General features: G+C 40.0%; 1 protein-coding gene across 2 annotated transcripts in view; it reads right to left on the bottom strand.

Moving 5' to 3' along the window:
- The window catches only part of LOC122555979 (chloride channel protein 2), a 624,753-nt gene that overhangs the window by 266,771 nt on the left and 340,077 nt on the right, over nucleotides 1-17,905 (bottom strand). For both annotated transcript variants that reach the window (XM_087993551.1, XM_043702310.2), the window contains exons 5-6: nucleotides 15,859-15,992; nucleotides 221-298 (exon numbers count right to left, since the gene is read on the bottom strand). In XM_087993551.1, the coding sequence (XP_087849677.1) occupies nucleotides 221-298; nucleotides 15,859-15,992 (212 nt within the window). The remainder of the gene's footprint in view (nucleotides 1-220; nucleotides 299-15,858; nucleotides 15,993-17,905) is intronic.

Genomic DNA, 17,905 nt, shown 5'->3' on the forward strand with positions numbered 1-17,905 from the left:
TCTGACATGCTCATATGACGGCTGCCTACTTTTTAAGTAGATCTTTCTGATATTTGACCAAAGCACATTTGAATAAGAATATTATTTGCAGAATCTCGACAGAAGACTGAGTTAATACAAAGCAAAGATGTATAAGGAAGAGTGCAGAACGGCTGTTCAGAAAATAGATCGATGCTTCTCTTACTTCAATCATTACTTCTGAATATGTGAAAAATCTTACCTCATAAATCCCACCAAACAGTGACATGAATTTACTCAGCAACGCAGCACACATACTTGCAATGTGAACAAAAGGTCCCTGTAGATTGGAAAAAGTGAAATATGAGTGAGACCATTCTATAATCAAAAGGTCAAAACTACAAAATTATGGTAGGAAACGTCAAGAAGGTGTTATGTCACTTGCAGCCACACTTCAGGCCAAGTGCACAACAAAAGCTGATAAAATATATAGATACTAGTGCAGCTTGAGGCAATTTCTTCACTTCAGCTTTGCAATAAAATCACAGTCTGGAAGGATTTTGTATTAAAATTTTTGAATGAAGTATACTGTCATGGGATTTTCAATTTTGTGCCAAATTTACACATTGAAAAGTGCATCATGTTAATTATTTCCATTTATTTAATTATTCATTCATGGAGTGTGGGTTGGGCAACATTTGTTGCCTGTTCCTAGTTGCCTTAAGGTGATAATGAGCAGCCTTCGTGAATGGCTGCAGTCCATGTGCTTATAGGTAGACCTACAATGCCATTAGGGAGTGAGTTCCAAGATTTTGACCCAATGACAAAGATATATTTCCAAATCAGGATGATAAGTGAGGGAACTTGCAGGTGGTGTTCCCATGTCCTTCTGGTCATGGGCTTGGAAGGTCTGGTCTAAAGTGGTGAGTTTTTACAACACATCTTGTAGGTGGTACACACTTCTATTACTGCGCACTGGTGATGGAGGCAGTGGATGTTTGTGGATTTGATGCCAATCAAGCAGGCTGCTTTTCCAACTGGTGGTTGGAGTCATAAGTAGCACATAGGAAGATGGTTGTGGTTGTTGGAGGTCAGTCATCTCAGCTCCAGGACATCTCTGCAGGAGTTCCTCAGGGTAGTGTCCTGGACCCAACCATCATTAGCTGCTTCATTAATGATCTTTCCCTTCATCATAAGGTCAGAAGTGAGAATGTTTGCTGATGATTGCGCAATGTTCAGCACTATTTGTGACTCCTCAGATACTAAAGCAGTCCATGTTCAAATGATCTGAACCCAACTTCAGCTGACAAGTGAAGCTGGGTTCAGATCTTGTGACCATTGCTGATAGTCATGGCCTGGCATTTATGCCACACAAATGCCAGGCCATGATCATCCCCAATGCTGTTATCATTGTGATGGAATACCCCCCACTTGCCTGGACAGGTACAGCTCCAACAACATTCAAGGAGCTTGACACCATCCAGAATAAAGCAGCCTGCTTGATTGGCACCTCATCCACTCCCTCCACCATCGATGCATAGTAGCAGCACTGTGTATTATCTGCAAGATGCACTGCAAACATTCACCAAAGTTCATCAGACAATATCTTCCAAGCCCACAGCCATTTCCATTTACAAGGACACGGGCAGCAGATACCTAGGAACACCACCACCTGCAAGTTCTTCTTCAAATCCCCTCATGACATCAAGGAGCTGGCGCAAAATTAAACTCAACGGGAATCATTGGGAGAATTTTCCACTAGTTGGAATCATAGCTAGCGCAAAGAAAGAGGATTGTGGCTGTAGGAAGCCAATCATCTTAGCTCAAGGGCAATGCCTGAAGGAGAGCCATAGGGTATATATTTTCAACATTTTCTAATAAATCTGCTTATAGATGTTGTTAAACACCTCTGGAACAGGTAGTACGTAAACTCGGGTCTCCAAGCTTAAGGTAGTGTCACAATCACTGCACCACAAGAGAGCCTTAGTTATCCAGGACAGGGTCCCAACCATCTTCAGCTGTACCATTAAATATCCTTCAATTTAAGGTTTGACGGGTTGATGCATCTAACACTTTGCTGACACTACTCAACAGTTGTCCCTTCCCAGCAATTCCAAGGGATTTCTGTACCTTATATACAATTTTTTTCCACAGTTAACAATCCTTCAAAAGGATCTCTGAATCTAATCCCCAAAGGATACGCGAACCCGATCCCTTTCTAAAGTATCCCTGAATCCCATCCCCTGTGTGTCCTGGGATCTTATTGACTGTGCTGCTCATCTTTCCAAAGGAGTATCTAGGCTATCTTAAAGAAATGTTTTGAGAACAGACCTGCTGTGATTTGATCTAAGCTTCACACTCTGAGATCCAAATAGCAGGCACTCCAAAATCCAGCTTGACTGCCAGCAGCTGATCACTGAAATGGCCAGCTGCTTTTGCAAAAAGCACATTGCAGGATTGTTCCCAAACCTGCCCACATACAAATGGAAATGCCAGATTCAGAGGCAGAATTTCTAACAGTCTGTAACATTTGCTGCAGAGAGGCTTTTCAGTGCAGTGAAAATCAGGGATATTACCTTACTCAAAGCCGATACACAGATCTAAATTTGAACTCTTTGTCATAGGAATGGAACTTCTTAGATGCGTTTACTTAAGTGATTGAAATCCTGTAATTGATTCAGCTTGAGCATTAAAATAATGTTAAAAAATGCTTAACTGCAGTATGTTCTTCGGAAATGGTTCTGGCTCATTGATTATTTTATATTGATGAAAATTGGCAAGCATATCACAGGAAAAGAAATCCTGTATCTAATAATAGCTCCTAATATCCATCACTCTATTCCATATTGAAACTGTAATATATTCTTCGTCAAAGTGATTTAAAAATATTATCAACCAATTTAAAAAGCAATTTTAGCTTCTTATGGCAGACAACTGCACCAAGATGTTTGTTGGATTTGTAGGTTAACAGTCATAATATTGGTTTCACAAACAGAAAGCTTGTGATGAAGTTACGATATTGTATATGCACCAAAGCTTCAGTCTTAACATAACGCAGGCTTACGAACTCTCAGAAATCGCATCATGAGTCAACAGTTAAAATTAGCGCTTGCTAACATTTAGACTAATCATGCATTTTTAACCTGAAGAAGTTCCTCAAGAGTCAGAAATTTTACAACTTTAGCAGATTGAAGCTTATAAATTGCTGATGCTACCTATCAGCTTGCAATGCGTTCTCATGATCAGCCTTATGCATGCAAGTCTCCAAGCTCAACTGGGCCAGCTTATCACAGGAAATCATACATCACCAGCTCACATTTTATTGTGGAAAGAATATAAAGGAAGCAAAAACTCAGATAAGTGGCTCCATCTAAGGAACTTAATTTATTTACAGGATGAGGGAGTCACTGGCTAGGCCAGCAATTATTGACTAGAGGACAGTTAAGAGCCAGCCACATTGCTGTAGAGTCACATAGGCCAGACCAAGTAAGGATGGCAGTTTCCTTCCCTAAAGGGCATTAGTGAACCAAATGAGTTTTTCTCCCAACAATCCTTTCATGGTCAGACTCTTAATTTCAGATATTTATTGTTCAAATTCCATCATCTGCCATTGCAGGGTTTAAACCAAGATCCCCTGGGTCTCTGGATTAACAGTCCTGTGATAATACCACTAGGCCATTGTCTCTCCAGTGACACATAAAGCCCATATTGAGTTTGCACTGCAGATCCAGAATATTGGGAAATTAAAAGGCTTTTATAAAAGGTCACAATGAGGCAAACCAGTAACTGGCAAAAAACAGTGGCAGATAAAATTTATGAAAAACAGGAAATTAAAGTATTTGTTTAATGGTTGCAAGTGGTGCAGCATGAAACCTCTGCCAGTGTAGAGGCTGCTGTCTGAGCAGAGCATGAAAGGGGCTGCTTTGGAAAAAGCTGCAGCATAATTGACCAGAGATACGATCTGGGCTTTTATAGTATGGAGCCATGGTCCACAAAGGATTCTCTGTCTTTCAGGGAGAGACAATTGTTTATACATGTGGTATGAGGGCAAACACATCTAAAACACAGAGTAACTTGAGGAGACAGGCCTCCATGAACAACATGCTTATCTGGTATGGGGATTGAACCCACAGCATTGGCTTTATCATTGGTCTTCATGCTGTGTTCATCACCCACAAGATCTGGGAACAACCGCAGAAGAAAACAGAAAATGTTAAGGAAACTACTGAAAAACATGATGTCATTATGTTTTCCATTGAAACGTTACTGTGTAAACTGTGGAACATTTAGTTCTTTCCATTACTTTCAGAAATGGAGTACTCCAGAAACATTTTGTTCCTAGATAATGCTCACGGTACTCATCAGTAATAAAAAAAAATGATAAAGCTAACAATATGGATCCAGTATAAATGTCCCTGTTCATTTTTACATGGACAGCTTCTAGTATAAATATTGGTACAGCATTTATAATGGAAAACAGAGAAAAGATTTATTATAATCTACCAGAAATGGCTAGTGTGAATAAATCAAAATGAGAGAAATAGAGTCATAGAGTCAAACAGCATGGAAACAGACCCTTCAAGTCCAACTCATCTGCACTGACCAGATATCCCAATCTGACCTAGTCTCATTTGCCAGTATTTGGCCCATCCAGATACCTACTTAAATGTTGCAATTGTACCAGCCTACACCACTGGGCACAGTGATTAGCACTGCTGCCTCACAGCGCCAGAGACCCGGGTTCAATTCCTGCCTCAGGCGACCGTCTGTGTGGAGTTTGCACATTCTCCCCGTGTCTGCGTGGGTTTCCTCCGGGTGCTCCGGTTTACTCCCACAATCCAAAAATGTGCAGGTTAGGTGAATTGGCCATGCTAAATTGCCTGTAGTGTTAGGTGAAGGGGTAAATGTAGGGGAATGGGTCTGGGTGGGTTACGCTTCGGTGGGTCGGTGTGGACTTGTTGGGCCGAAGGGCCTGTTTCCACACTGTATATAATCTAATTTAATCTAATCACTTCATCTGGCACCACACACCACCCTCTGCATAAAAAGGTTACTCTCAGGTCCCTTTTAAATATTTCCACGTTCACAGTAAACCTATGTCCTCTAGTTTAGCTCCCCCCATCTTAGGAAAAAAACTCTGGCTATTCACTCTATCCATGCCCCTCATAATTTTATAAACCTCTATAACGTCACCCCTCAGTCTCCAAAGATCCAGGGAAAAAAGCCTGGACAATTAGTGCTTTAAATTCAGCCTCTTCCTATAATTCAGAGAAATATCTTCGTAAATCTTTTCTGAACCCTCTCCAATTTAATAACAACCTTCCTTTGGCAGGGTATAGGAAGGATATACACAGTACTCCAAAAGGTACTACCAATATTCACTTGTACTTCAGTTAATAAATATACTTTTCCTAGATTTGAGCATTTTAAAAGTTCTGTAATTTAAGTACTTCATCAACCTCTTGTCCCTTGCATATTTCTGATTGTGTAGCTAATACATTTGCTATTTTAAAATGCACAACTCCTTGTCTTTAATTGAGTCTATCCTGCATTCAAACTCAGGTTATCTCCCATTTTTCCTCTATGTTCTTGATCAGAAGATACCTATGGGGTGTTACCGACTCCTGTCCACTACTGACCCAATCTCACTGCCTAGTGTACGGGTTGGGATTCCCACACTAGAACATTAGTCTTACCGGCAATCTCGTAAATATGGCTTGAGTCATTTGTTCAATGTATCAGTTTGCTGTTGAAATAGGGTGGATTAAATAGCACAATGGGTATCTTGATCACATCATTTCTCACTATATATTATAAAATTTTGTGAAAGCCCTTATTGCTCAGTATAGGAGTTGGGATATCATGTTGAGATTGTACAGGACATTGGTGAGGCCACTTTTGGAACACTGTGAATATGATATTGGACCATGAGTTAAAGATAGAACCTAAACCTCTGATGAGTTTTTAAAAAAATGTTAAACTTACTTCATATGGCAGACTTGGAGAAATTATTCACTCTGGTGAACAAATGGAAAGCAGGGAAATGTAATCTTAAAATAAGAATTATGGCACAAAGTAAAATCAGATTTCTTTTTAAAAGGAGGTAGAAATCTTTCCCCAAAGGACTATAGATGATGAGACAATTAGTGCTTTCAAGACAATGAGCAGATCTTTGCTATGTAAGGGTACTATGGGACAAAAGAAAATTGCAAATTGAGTTCCATGCACATCACCCACAATGTACTTTAATGTCAAAGGGAACTTTAGGGAACAAATAGCTAATCATTTTATTAAATGAGAGTGTAAAATATTGTTTATTCAAAATTAAATTCAGAACTTTTGACAGTATTTTTGTAAAAAACAATTCTAATTTCAGTGTATGTCAGGCAGTTATGTTATTGACATCATTTGAGTTCTGCTACACTTGCATTTCTCCTATTTGCCCCAAAATCCTAACTATTTAGTCCTATCTCTTAATAAACTAAGCTAAAGGTTAAATTCCAAAGTTGTACTCTTGGTTCCTCCCATTCTCTTGAATTCAAGTCTACCTCCTGCAGACTTCTAACAAAATAGCTTTTAAGGAGAAAATCTTTTTGATGGAGCTTGAATTTAGAGTTGCGCATATTGTTTCATGCTGTTGCTATCAAACCTTCACCTCTGGTTCCGAGCTTATGCAATATGAAACGTACCGGATGCCTAAAGCTGTCACCATTGACGTAATTGCTTTGAGTACTGTAATGCTCAGTAAATGTACTTCGCAGGCAAAAAAAGCTAATTTTATGAAAGGTAGAGTATTAAGAAACTGGTAATGCCTGTCTATTTTTAGTGGTAGAACATATGTTGTTTACTCATTTCAGCAACTGCAAAACGAATTGCAATTAGTTAATTGTGTTGACCCTGGAGAGTGAAACCATTAGAGGCCATAATCCACAAAAATCACACAGTTTAAAGATCTGCTGTATTACATTTGCAAACAATATATACGGACTTGTAAAGTTCAACCAATTTCTCCATTAATTGACTGCTTGCTGATGCTTCTCAGCGCTTTCCTGGCAGATTGAAATAATACCTAGTTCCACTTTGCAGAGCTTCATAAAGGCAATTATATCTGAGATTATGTCACTGATGGGGATGTGCTGGACGATGTAATTTGTAAAGCAGTACAATATGCCTTTAAATGCACGAAGTAAATTTTAAGAGCACCGATTTCTCAGAAATTAGTGGATACTAAGTACATTTACGATTGTAATACTGACATAACTTGCTTGACATAACAGGTTGATTAAAAATGTCAAAAAAGCTGTAAAAATATCTAGAAAGGACCAAAGGTATCATTCTCCATTAGAGAGAGAGAGAGGGAGAGAGAGAGGGGCAGAGATGAGAGAGGTGAAGAGAGTCAGGGAGACAATTGGTGTTATAGTTTGACAACACCATTACCCATCAAGAAGCAGCAGGAGCAGTCTTGAACAGTCAACATAAGGATTGAAGTTGCACTGTCAGCTTCCTGACCTAACTGCCCCTCCATTGAAACCTACAGTTAAGCAGAAGTTCTAGTGAATCTAATGGGACTAAAGGTCCCTAAGTTCCCTAGACCTAATGGGCTGCATCCTACGATATTACAGAATGTTAGAATTATGGTCAGAGATGCACTCGTCGTAATCTTCCAAGAATCCTTGGATTTGGTTAAGTCCCAGAGAATTGGAAAACTGCCAATATAACATCTTTATTCAGAAAGGGAAGGAGACAAAAACAGGCAACTATAGACCTGTTAGCTTAACATCTGTCATTAGGAAAATCTTAGAGTCTATGATGAAGGAAGTAATAGCAGACCATTTAGAAATCCATGATATAAAACTGCAGCACAGAGGAATTTGGGAGTCCTCATGCATAAATCACGAAGAGTGAGAATTTACAAGTTCAGCAGTTAATAGAGAAGGCAAATAGAATGCTGGCCTTTCTTTCAATGAGGATGGATTACAAAAATAGGAAGTCCTGCTAAAACTATACAAGGCAATAGTCAGACCGCACCTAGAATACTGCGAACAGTTTTGGCCACTTTATCTTTGGAAAGATACACTGGATTAGGAAGCAGTCCAGAGAAGGTTAACTTGATTAATTCTGGTTTTGGAGGGATTTTCTGACCAGAACAGATTGAATAGTTTGGGCCTGTACTCATTGGAGCTTAGAAAAATGAGAGGCAATCTTATTGAAACATTTACATATTCAGCAAGAACGCGACAACATCTAATCTTAGACTGATAAGTGACAAGTAACATGTGTGCCTGACAATGAGCATTTCTGACATGACAGAATCTATCCATCTCACCCTAGTTTTCAAATGGTATTAACATCACTGAATCACCCACTATCAACACCGTGGGGTTTGCATTGACCAGAAACTGAACTGGACTGGCATATAAATAGGAGAAAGTGAAGACTGCAGATGCTGGAGATCAGAGTTGAAGAGTGTGGTTTGGAAAAGCACAGCTGGTCAGGCAGTATCCGAGGAGCAGGAGAATTGACATTTCGGCATAGTCAGGTCAGAAATTGGGAATGTTAAGGTTTCATAGAGTCCCTACAATGTGGAAGCAGGCCATTCAGCCCAATGAGTCCACCACCATCCCTCTGGAGAACATCCCACACAGACTCACCCCCTTACCCTATCCCTGTAACCCTGTATTTCCCATGGTTAATCCATCTAGCCTGCACATCGCTGGATATTATGGGCAATTTAGTATGGCCAACTCACCTCATTGCACAGTTTTGGACTGTGGGAGGAAACCCACACAGACATGGGGACAATGTGCAAACTCCACACAATCGTCTGAGGGTGGAATCGAACCGGGGTCCCTGGCACTGTGGGGCAGCAGTACTGAGCCATCGTGTGACCCAAACTCACTTCCTGATTCCCTAAATCCTGTTCATTGTCTCAAAAAGGCACAGGTCAAGACTGTGAAAGAATACTGCTCCCTTTCCTAGATCGGGGTGGCATCATACACACAAGAAATTCTATACTGTCCAGGACAAAGTAATCACTAGATCAGCATCCTATTCACCACAGCAAATATTCAGTCTGCACACCACAAGTTCACAGTGGCAGCAATGTGTACTAACTGCAAAATGCAGTGCCACAACTCACCAAGAGCTCCTTTGGCAACACCTTTCCAACAGAGACCTCTACCACCTAGAAGGACAATAGCTGCAGATGCATGGGAACACCACTTCTGTACCTAAATATTTCCATCAAGGCCACACATCAACCAGACTTGAAATTAGAACACCGTTCCACCACCACTGGGAGATCAAATTCTGGGACACCTTTCCTCAGCACAGCGGTGTATGGCTGCACTGGATGGACTGCAATCATTCAAGGTGGCAGCCAGTTAGACATGGGCAATATATACTGGCCTTGCTAGCAATATCCAATTCCAAGGAAAGAATCATGATCACAAAGTCTTTTCAGCTATTAATTTCAGATTTCCAGCATCCACAATATTTTACTTTTGTTTGGCCTTTATGGTAAGTTTGTTCTTATTGCCTTGCCCATCTGGTCAGTATCTTACCAACATAGCAATGAAAATTACTTTATGGAATCTCATATACACCTCCATGTGAATTTAAAGATTAGGAACAAAAGGAGCAGATGTAGGCCAGTGAGCCCATCAAACCTGCTCTACCATGGATAACCTTTCATTTATCCACATTATATTCCATCTGCCAATTTATTGCCCACTTACTTAACCGGTCCATATACCATTAAGGCCTCTTTGCATTGTCATCACATCTCCTGTTAGTTTTGTGTTATCTGCAAACTTGGAAATATTACACTTGTACCCCCTATCCACAACTAGATTATCGATATAGATTGTGAATTGCTAAGGCCTAAGCACTGATCTTTGTGGTACCCCATTAGTCACAGCCCACTAACACAAGAATGACCTATTTATTCTAACCCTCGATTCTTGCCAGGATTTTGCCCAATCTCCCACGAGCTCTAATTTTGTTTACTAACCTACTGTGTGGGACCTTATCAAAGTCCAAGTGCAGTACATCTGCTACTTCTCTTATCTATCCTGCTAGTGACAGCCTTAAAAAATCTCCACTGGTTTGTTAACAAACAAAGAATTCCTGAGAAACTCAGCAGGCTTGGTAGCATCTGAGAACAGAGAAAAACAGATGAAACATTTTGAGTCTGATGTGACTCTTCAAAAGAACTGGCACCTTATTAAAGTTTTCCACAGAGTCTCATTTCACCAAGTTCATCAATTTCACTGAAGTATTCTTGCTCCTTGAGGGTTCAGTTGACAAACTCCCAGCTACAATGACAATGTGGTAATACCATATGGGATAAGGGGGTCGGATCATGCATATAGAGAGTTTTAAATTTAAAGGGTAGCCATAATTAGAGGAATGTAATGTAATTAGAGGAATGAGAGATCTGATTAAGGTCTCAAGTTGCTAAAGGAATTTGACAAAGTAGACATAGAGACGGGATGTCCTGTGAGACAATCTTGCATGTGACAAGGGGCAGCAGAATAAAACAGAGACAAGGAAAAATTACTTTTCTCAAAGAAATGTGAATCGGTGGTATTCACTACCCTGGAGTCCAGTGGATACTAGGACATTGAGTAAAGTTAAGGAGGAGAAAGACAGATTTTTAGCTAGTGAGGAGTGGAAGGGTTATGGAGAGCAAGCAGGAAGGTGGAGTTGAGGCTGAGATGACATCAGCCATGATTCTACTGAATGGCAGAGCAGGCTCAAGAGACTGAATTGTCTATTCCTGCTCCTGGTTCTTATGACAAGAAATAGCAGTAGCACAACAAAAAATAAGGTGAGAATAAAAATATACATTTCTGATCATTTGTCATATTGTTCCTGGGGAGTTATCCTTCTCATTTGATGATTAACTATCAATTTCACAGAGATTAATTAAAAGTAATAGAGTAGCTGAATGATGCTTCATGAAGAAGGGCTTATGCCCGAAACGTCGATTCTCCTGTTCCCTGGATGCTGCCTGACCTGCTGCGCTTTTCCAGCAACACATTTTCAGCTCTGATCGCCAGCATCTGCAGACCTCACTTTCTCCTCCTAGCTGAATGATACCAACCAACAAAAAGGTAACAGACATGATTACATCACTCAAATGAAGAAGACAACTCTCTACATCAGTGGATGTTGACTGACTAAATAATGTCAGAGATTGCCTAGAAGCTTCTAGGTGCAGAACAGTTGAGTGCTGATGCCGTCACTGCAATCACACTTAATGCAATGCCTCTGGGGAAAAGACAAAGTTAGCATCCAACAGCCAATGTATCTTTGTCATGATGTCAAGATGAAACCACAGCATTTGTAATCATGGGAAAAATCAAACATGTCTTCTGTGGTGTGTGCCTGTGTGAGACGTATGTGTATGTGGTCTTCTGGAATTTATTTGGTTCCGTTCCTGCTGCTTTTGGTTGCTGGTTCGAGTGGTTTGTTGCAGTGGCAGGATATACAGATAAAATCTTTGCACCTTCCTCAATACTAGCCTTTGCTTTCCCATGTTCTTATTTGTCTAGATCTCAAAGAATCTGAACAACAGAACTCATTTCTGCTTTAATTGTATCAATATCACAAAGTAATATTCATATTCAGCCAACATTTACATGGTTCACACTAACTATAACAGGCAAGCACTTTGATAATAATGGTTCTGTACTTTTAAAAAGCAGGTTACTGAAAATTTTATTGGGGCATCTTTACACAGTGCTTCACCAGCAGTAGGAAAAAGTGCAAATTGACAGCGCAGATTGACAGGAGAAAGTGAGGGCTGCAGATGCTGGAGATCAGAGCTGAAAATGTGTTGCTGGAAAAGCGCAGCAGGTCAGGCAGCATCCAAGGAGCTGGAAAATCGACCTTTTGGGCATGAGCCCTTCTTCAGGATTCCTGAAGAAGGGCTCATGCCCAAAACGTCGATTCTCCTGCTCCTTGGATGCTGCCTGACCTGCTGCGCTTTTCCAGCAACACATTTTCAGCACAGATATATATTCAAAGGTAGATTTGGCTGGCAACACATCGCTGATTGGTTTGTGCAACTGTTGACAGTCATGGTTGCCAAAGGTTATGAGTCTGATACCAATGCTGATTGGTTGCTGAGTAGCTGAGCAGCCTCTGAATATAAATGATACAACACAAAGCTTTTGACTTCTGAAACAGTGGGAGGGCGGCAGGTGTATATGGGTGTGTGCGTATGTGTGTACAGGTTTCTCCTTTGCCTCTAATGACCTGAAGCTAAACAAACCCACTTGTTTTCTCCCATTAGTTCTGGCAACTGTTATTGTTCTTAATTGAGAAGACAGCTGGGAGCCTTTATACTTTGTGAACTGGTCACCTTGTCCTTCCTGTGAAGGAGTGAAAGAACCGAAAGGAAAAGAGCAGATAACTGAAGATGATGGGAAACAAAATCAACATCCCATCAAATCCTGAGGACTGTTGCTGTTTCCCCAGCACTTCTCCCCTCTTTCAATAACACCAGTGTCTTTTTTGTCTCTCTGTATGAGTTTCAAAGTGCTTACTTGCATGATAACGCACAATATTTCAAGCAATTTGGAAATTTCATGACTGAGAGATACTGTTCTGTATTTTGCTGGCTGACAGTTAGCCCTGTTTTTGAATACCCACAGATGTTAGCTTCTCTCCAATAACTTGGGAAGGAACCGGAGAAAAATCCATTACTTAACTTTTCAGTGGGTTTTACAATATATCTATACTCGCTGAGAAACTGCAGCTTTAAATTATAAATGTGAATCCCAATTATACCAGCTTTGAAGAATGAAGCACCCTGTGCAACCTTTAAATTCGTGGATCACTTTCTATTGCAGGCACCATAGAGAGTCAGCTTTAAAACGTCAGTGGGTGGCCATTTGGGATATTCCAGGGTACAGATGGTTGAGCACTTAGACACTATCACAGCTTCATATACCTGGGACATTGATGTGCAGATGTCTCACCCATTATCTAGGTGACATCTGCAGGTGCTTTGGAGCCTCCCATGAAGTGCTGCTGTACTTTGTCTTCTGGAATTTATTTGGTTCCATCTCTGCTGTTCCTGGTTGCCACTTCCAGTAGTTTGTAATAGTGGCCGGTACATTGGGTCTCAGTCTATATGAGCTGAAAATGTGTTGCTGGAAAAAGCGCAGCAGGTCAGGCAGCATCCAAGGAGCAGGAGAATCGACGTTTCGGGCATGAGCCCTTCGTCAGGAATTCCTGAAGAAGGGCTCATGCCCGAAACGTCGATTCTCCTGCTCCTTGGATGCTGCCTGACCTGCTGTGCTTTTCCAGCAACACATTTTCAGCTCTGATCTCCAGCATCTGCACTCCTCACTTTCTCCTCTCAGTCTATATGTTTGTTGATGGAGACCGTGTATGAGTGCCATGCTTCTAGAAATTCTGTGGCTGTCCTCTGTTTGGCTTTTCCTATGATCATTGTGTTGTCCCAGTCAAATTTGTGGCTGAATGTATGCTCAGAACTAACAGCCTAACCAAAGAAACAGTTGAAACTTTATTGCTGGAACAGCACAGCAGGTCAGGCAGCATCCAGAGGAATCTCCTGTTCCCTGGATGCTGCCTGACCTGCTGTGCTGTTCCAGCAATAAAGTTTCAACTTTGATCTCCAGCATCTGCAGACCTCACTTTCTCCTAACCAAAGAAACACACTAAGAAGTCAGACAAACCATTGTACCTTCACCAACAAAGAAAAGACAAATGAACAAATTCAACACCAAAGAGAGAGAAGCCCTAAAAACAAAAATGACAAGAACGAAATCACAGTACCAGCAGACAAGAATAGAATTATGGTAATCACGGACAAGACCGAATATACTGTATTCAGAAAGCAGAGAAACTACTTGTAGATACCGACACTTACCTACAGAGGGAGTGTGCCCCTCACCACAGCTAACCAACAGAATAAACAACACACTACGGAACCTTCGAAAAAAAAGGACTAATAACCAGGATTGACCTACAAAGGATGAAACCAGAAAGCTACAACACCCCAAGATTTTACAGATTACCCAAAGTACACAAACCAGACATACCACTTAGACCCATTTTGGCACTCCTGGAACTCCATCTCAAACTAGCAAAAGAACTTCAACAACAAAAACATCTTATCAACAGACCCAAACACTCCATACAATCATCACAGGAATTCCTAGACAACATTAAGAACAAGGATGATATTATGGTCTAATTCGATGTAACGGCACTGTTCATTTCAATTACAAAGCCATAGCCAGGGAGACAATAGCCAACCTCCTGGACAAACAGAACAGGCAACATGACGGGGAACCAATCAACAAGGACTGCATACTCAAACTACTAGATTTGTGCTGGACGACGCACTTCACATTCAACATCCAAATATATAAACAGATCAGTGAAACACCTGTGGGCTCACCCGTCTCTGGGCTCAGAGCAAAGATTGGAACAAACAGCCTTCCCACAAATCCAACTCAAACTCTGGATCAAATGCGCCACTTTTGTTATCATTAAGAGAACAGAAATCGAGAACACACACCGGATTATCAACACCATGCTCATAGGGATCAGATTTATGAAAAGAGGAGGAAACCAACAATCAATTTCCCATTCTTGGATGTGATGGTAGAAAGAACACAGAACAGTGAATGCACCACAAAAGTGTACAGAAAAGCTACACATTCTGACCAGGACCTGAACAACAACTGCAACAACTCAAACACAAACAAGAGAAGCTGTATTAGGTCCCTGTTCAAAAGGGCTACAACACACTGCAGCACTCTCGACCTACGAAGGGAAGAAGAAAACCTTTCCAGAGTATTCGCCAAGAACTGGTATCCCCACAACTCCATCCACAGATGCCTAAGAGGCAAACAATTCGATGAGGACATGTATGACCTAACTTAGTAGCCACTCTACCTAACATAAAAAACTTCTCAGAACAGACACCGAGGCTTCCCTGACCACTGGGATTCATGACAGTCCATAAACCAACAGCCACACTCAGACAACTCACCAGGTCAAAAGATCCTATACCCACCATGTGCAAGACTAACATAATTTACAAGATTCCATGCGAAGAATGCACTAAACACTACATAGAACAAACAGGCAGACAACTAAAAATCTGCATCCACGACCACCAACTAGCCGCTAAACACCACAACCAGCTGTCTCTAGTAGCCACACACACAGATGACAAGGACCACAAATTCAACTGGGACAACACAACGATCACAGGACAAGTATGTAATTCATCCACAGACTCCATCAACAAACACATAGACCTAGTCCCAGTATCCCGGCCACTATAACGAACTACTGGAACCAGCAACCGGAAGCAGCAGGAATGAAACCAAATAAATTCCAGAAGATGCTGTACAGCAGCACTTCACAGGAGACTCCAAAGCACTGAAGGTCTCACGTAGACAGGGGACAAAGTGTTTGCAAATCAATTTCCCAGCTCGGCAAACATACCCGCAACTACGACAACTGGCACCCAAACTACAAATCTTTATGCAAACCTTGAGCTTCATACAAATGTAGAGACCTGGGAAAGGATCAAAGTCCATGTGCATAATTATTAGCAGGAGATGTAGGAATGTGTTCGAGTTCCCCATCCATTGTCTCAAATCAATATTATTAAGATTTTTATCAATAGTATTAATAATTGGACTGATTGAGGAGTAGATCGTTGGAACATAAACATAACCAAATATGGTTGTTAAATAAAACAAACAAAATTGGAAAGAACACTAGGCATTAATAAATTAATTGTTAGACTACTTAATTCCACTTTTTAAATCAATAATTTTAACCAATTTGTTGGCCGAATGGTCCAAAGTTCCAAACAAAAATATCTATACTTAAATTTCTTACCTCTTTACCTAAAGGCATCCCACTTCCTAATGCACATGTTAAACCAATCACTTTGGCTACAAAAGTTTTTAAAGTGAGATATTCTTTAAGCACCACTCCACGAAGGATTGTCTTCATCTCAGGTATCCCAGATCCTGTAAAAACATATATAAACTTTTTGAGAAGTGTGCAGGTCTGCATTTTTAACTGTAATGACCATTTGGCAAAAGTACAGATAAATAAAGCATAAAATCAGCTCTCCAAAAGCTTGTCTTTAAATAGTATTAGCCATTTGAAATATCACATCAATGCCATTTAAGAACGTCCAAGAGGATTATTTGCATTTCAGGTTCTACTGCATATGCATATCCACTTAGGAGCTATTTGCAGCAAAATCTACTGGGTATGAATTGACCTTAATAGCCACATAGGTACCCTATCAAATCTTCAGCATAGACAAAGACAAACAATGCAAATCATTGCTTTCCCAACTGAAAAATGATACTATACAATGATTATCATATGATTATGATCACAACATAATATATTGTTTAGCTGCTCTGCTCTATCTTGGTTCTGATTCCAAATTCAGCCTGAAGGGTTTTGTTGCTCTTTCTAACCTAGATCTTTTCTTATATTTTTGATAGCAGAAACTGATCCAGATCTTGCTAAATGCTTTAAACAAGATCATCAGTATTTTATGTACTGCCAGTAGCCTGTGCTATTAGCCAGTGTAATAAATTTACACCAATACCACCAGGATAAAAGATATTGTTTGGCCTAAAGAAAACCTGGGATGGAATAATTAGAGACTCAGAACACAGCTTGACCATTATACCCTTCATTTTTAAAATGATCTTCATGTATTGGCTTTTAAAACTCTAAAATAAAATAGAACTTTAATTACAATTCAGTTCATAGTACTCACGGTAAATTCATATATTGTTGCACATTGATAAAATTTAAATGTGATATTTCGAGATCATTCAATTGCAACAACGCAAATTTCCATTTTAAGAAAACAAACTCAAAGAAAGGATGCACAGTGAGTAGGCTGCCCAACCGCAATGGGGACTTAATAACCATTATCATCAAGTGTGAATTTACTGTAATCATTTGCTTAGTGATCCACCAATGTATTTCTAGCATCAATATTGATACTTAGAGAATAATTTTGCTGCGCACATAAAAACACACAATGCACTCTGACATTTCATTTGTTTTTTATTTGTCGACTATCACCAGAGGTAAAATATTTGACGCAACTGACAAGATTTAATGCATTTTATTAACATGAACATTACTGTCAATGCAAATACAGAAAACAAACGCTAGTGACAACCGCTCCACTATGTGACCTCAAAGTTTCAGTCTTTACACTGATGTGTCAAAAATTCATTCATTTATAAATTATTTCCTTTATTTGCCATTATTTTCTCATCCTGAAATATTAGAACACATTCAGTTAACACATCAATTGGTTGAAGTATTTATTTCTACATGGACAATGAGAATGTATTACACTACACTGGCAGTTAAAGACTTTCCATGAATTTACAAAGTCCATTCCATCCATATTTCAAACATCTTTAACATTTTTAGACAGTTGTTTAAACCTGGCCAGAGCAGTTGGGTTCACCATTAGCTTTAGCACTTAAGCCAGATTCTGCACAGTTTACAGAAAATAAATGCGTTTGCAAAAACAGATTCAAATATCATTCCTCTGTTGGAAGATTGTATCAATAGAATTGGCAGTGGTTCATTTCTTGCTAAGGAAGAGAGTTTGAATAGACCTGTATTCATTGGAATAGAGGAGAACTCATTGAAACATACAAGGTTCTCAGATAACTTGACAGGATAAATGTAGAAAGGTCATTTTTCATTTGTGGAAAACTTTCGGATCAAAGACCATAATCCAGTGAGAGATCACACAGTTAAAACAGAGATGAGGAGGAATTTCTTCTGAGGGCAGTGAACCTCTTGTATTCTTGATTGTAGAGCTCTGTTGAGGCTGAATTTTTATATTCGAGGCCGAGATGGAGAACTTTTTAATCAGTAAGAGCATCAA

Source organism: Chiloscyllium plagiosum, unplaced genomic scaffold, assembly GCF_037043375.1.
Source record: "Chiloscyllium plagiosum isolate Xiang-an unplaced genomic scaffold, Cpla_swu_hap1 HiC_scaffold_13, whole genome shotgun sequence".
In the NCBI taxonomy this organism is placed as follows: Eukaryota; Metazoa; Chordata; class Chondrichthyes; order Orectolobiformes; family Hemiscylliidae; genus Chiloscyllium; species Chiloscyllium plagiosum.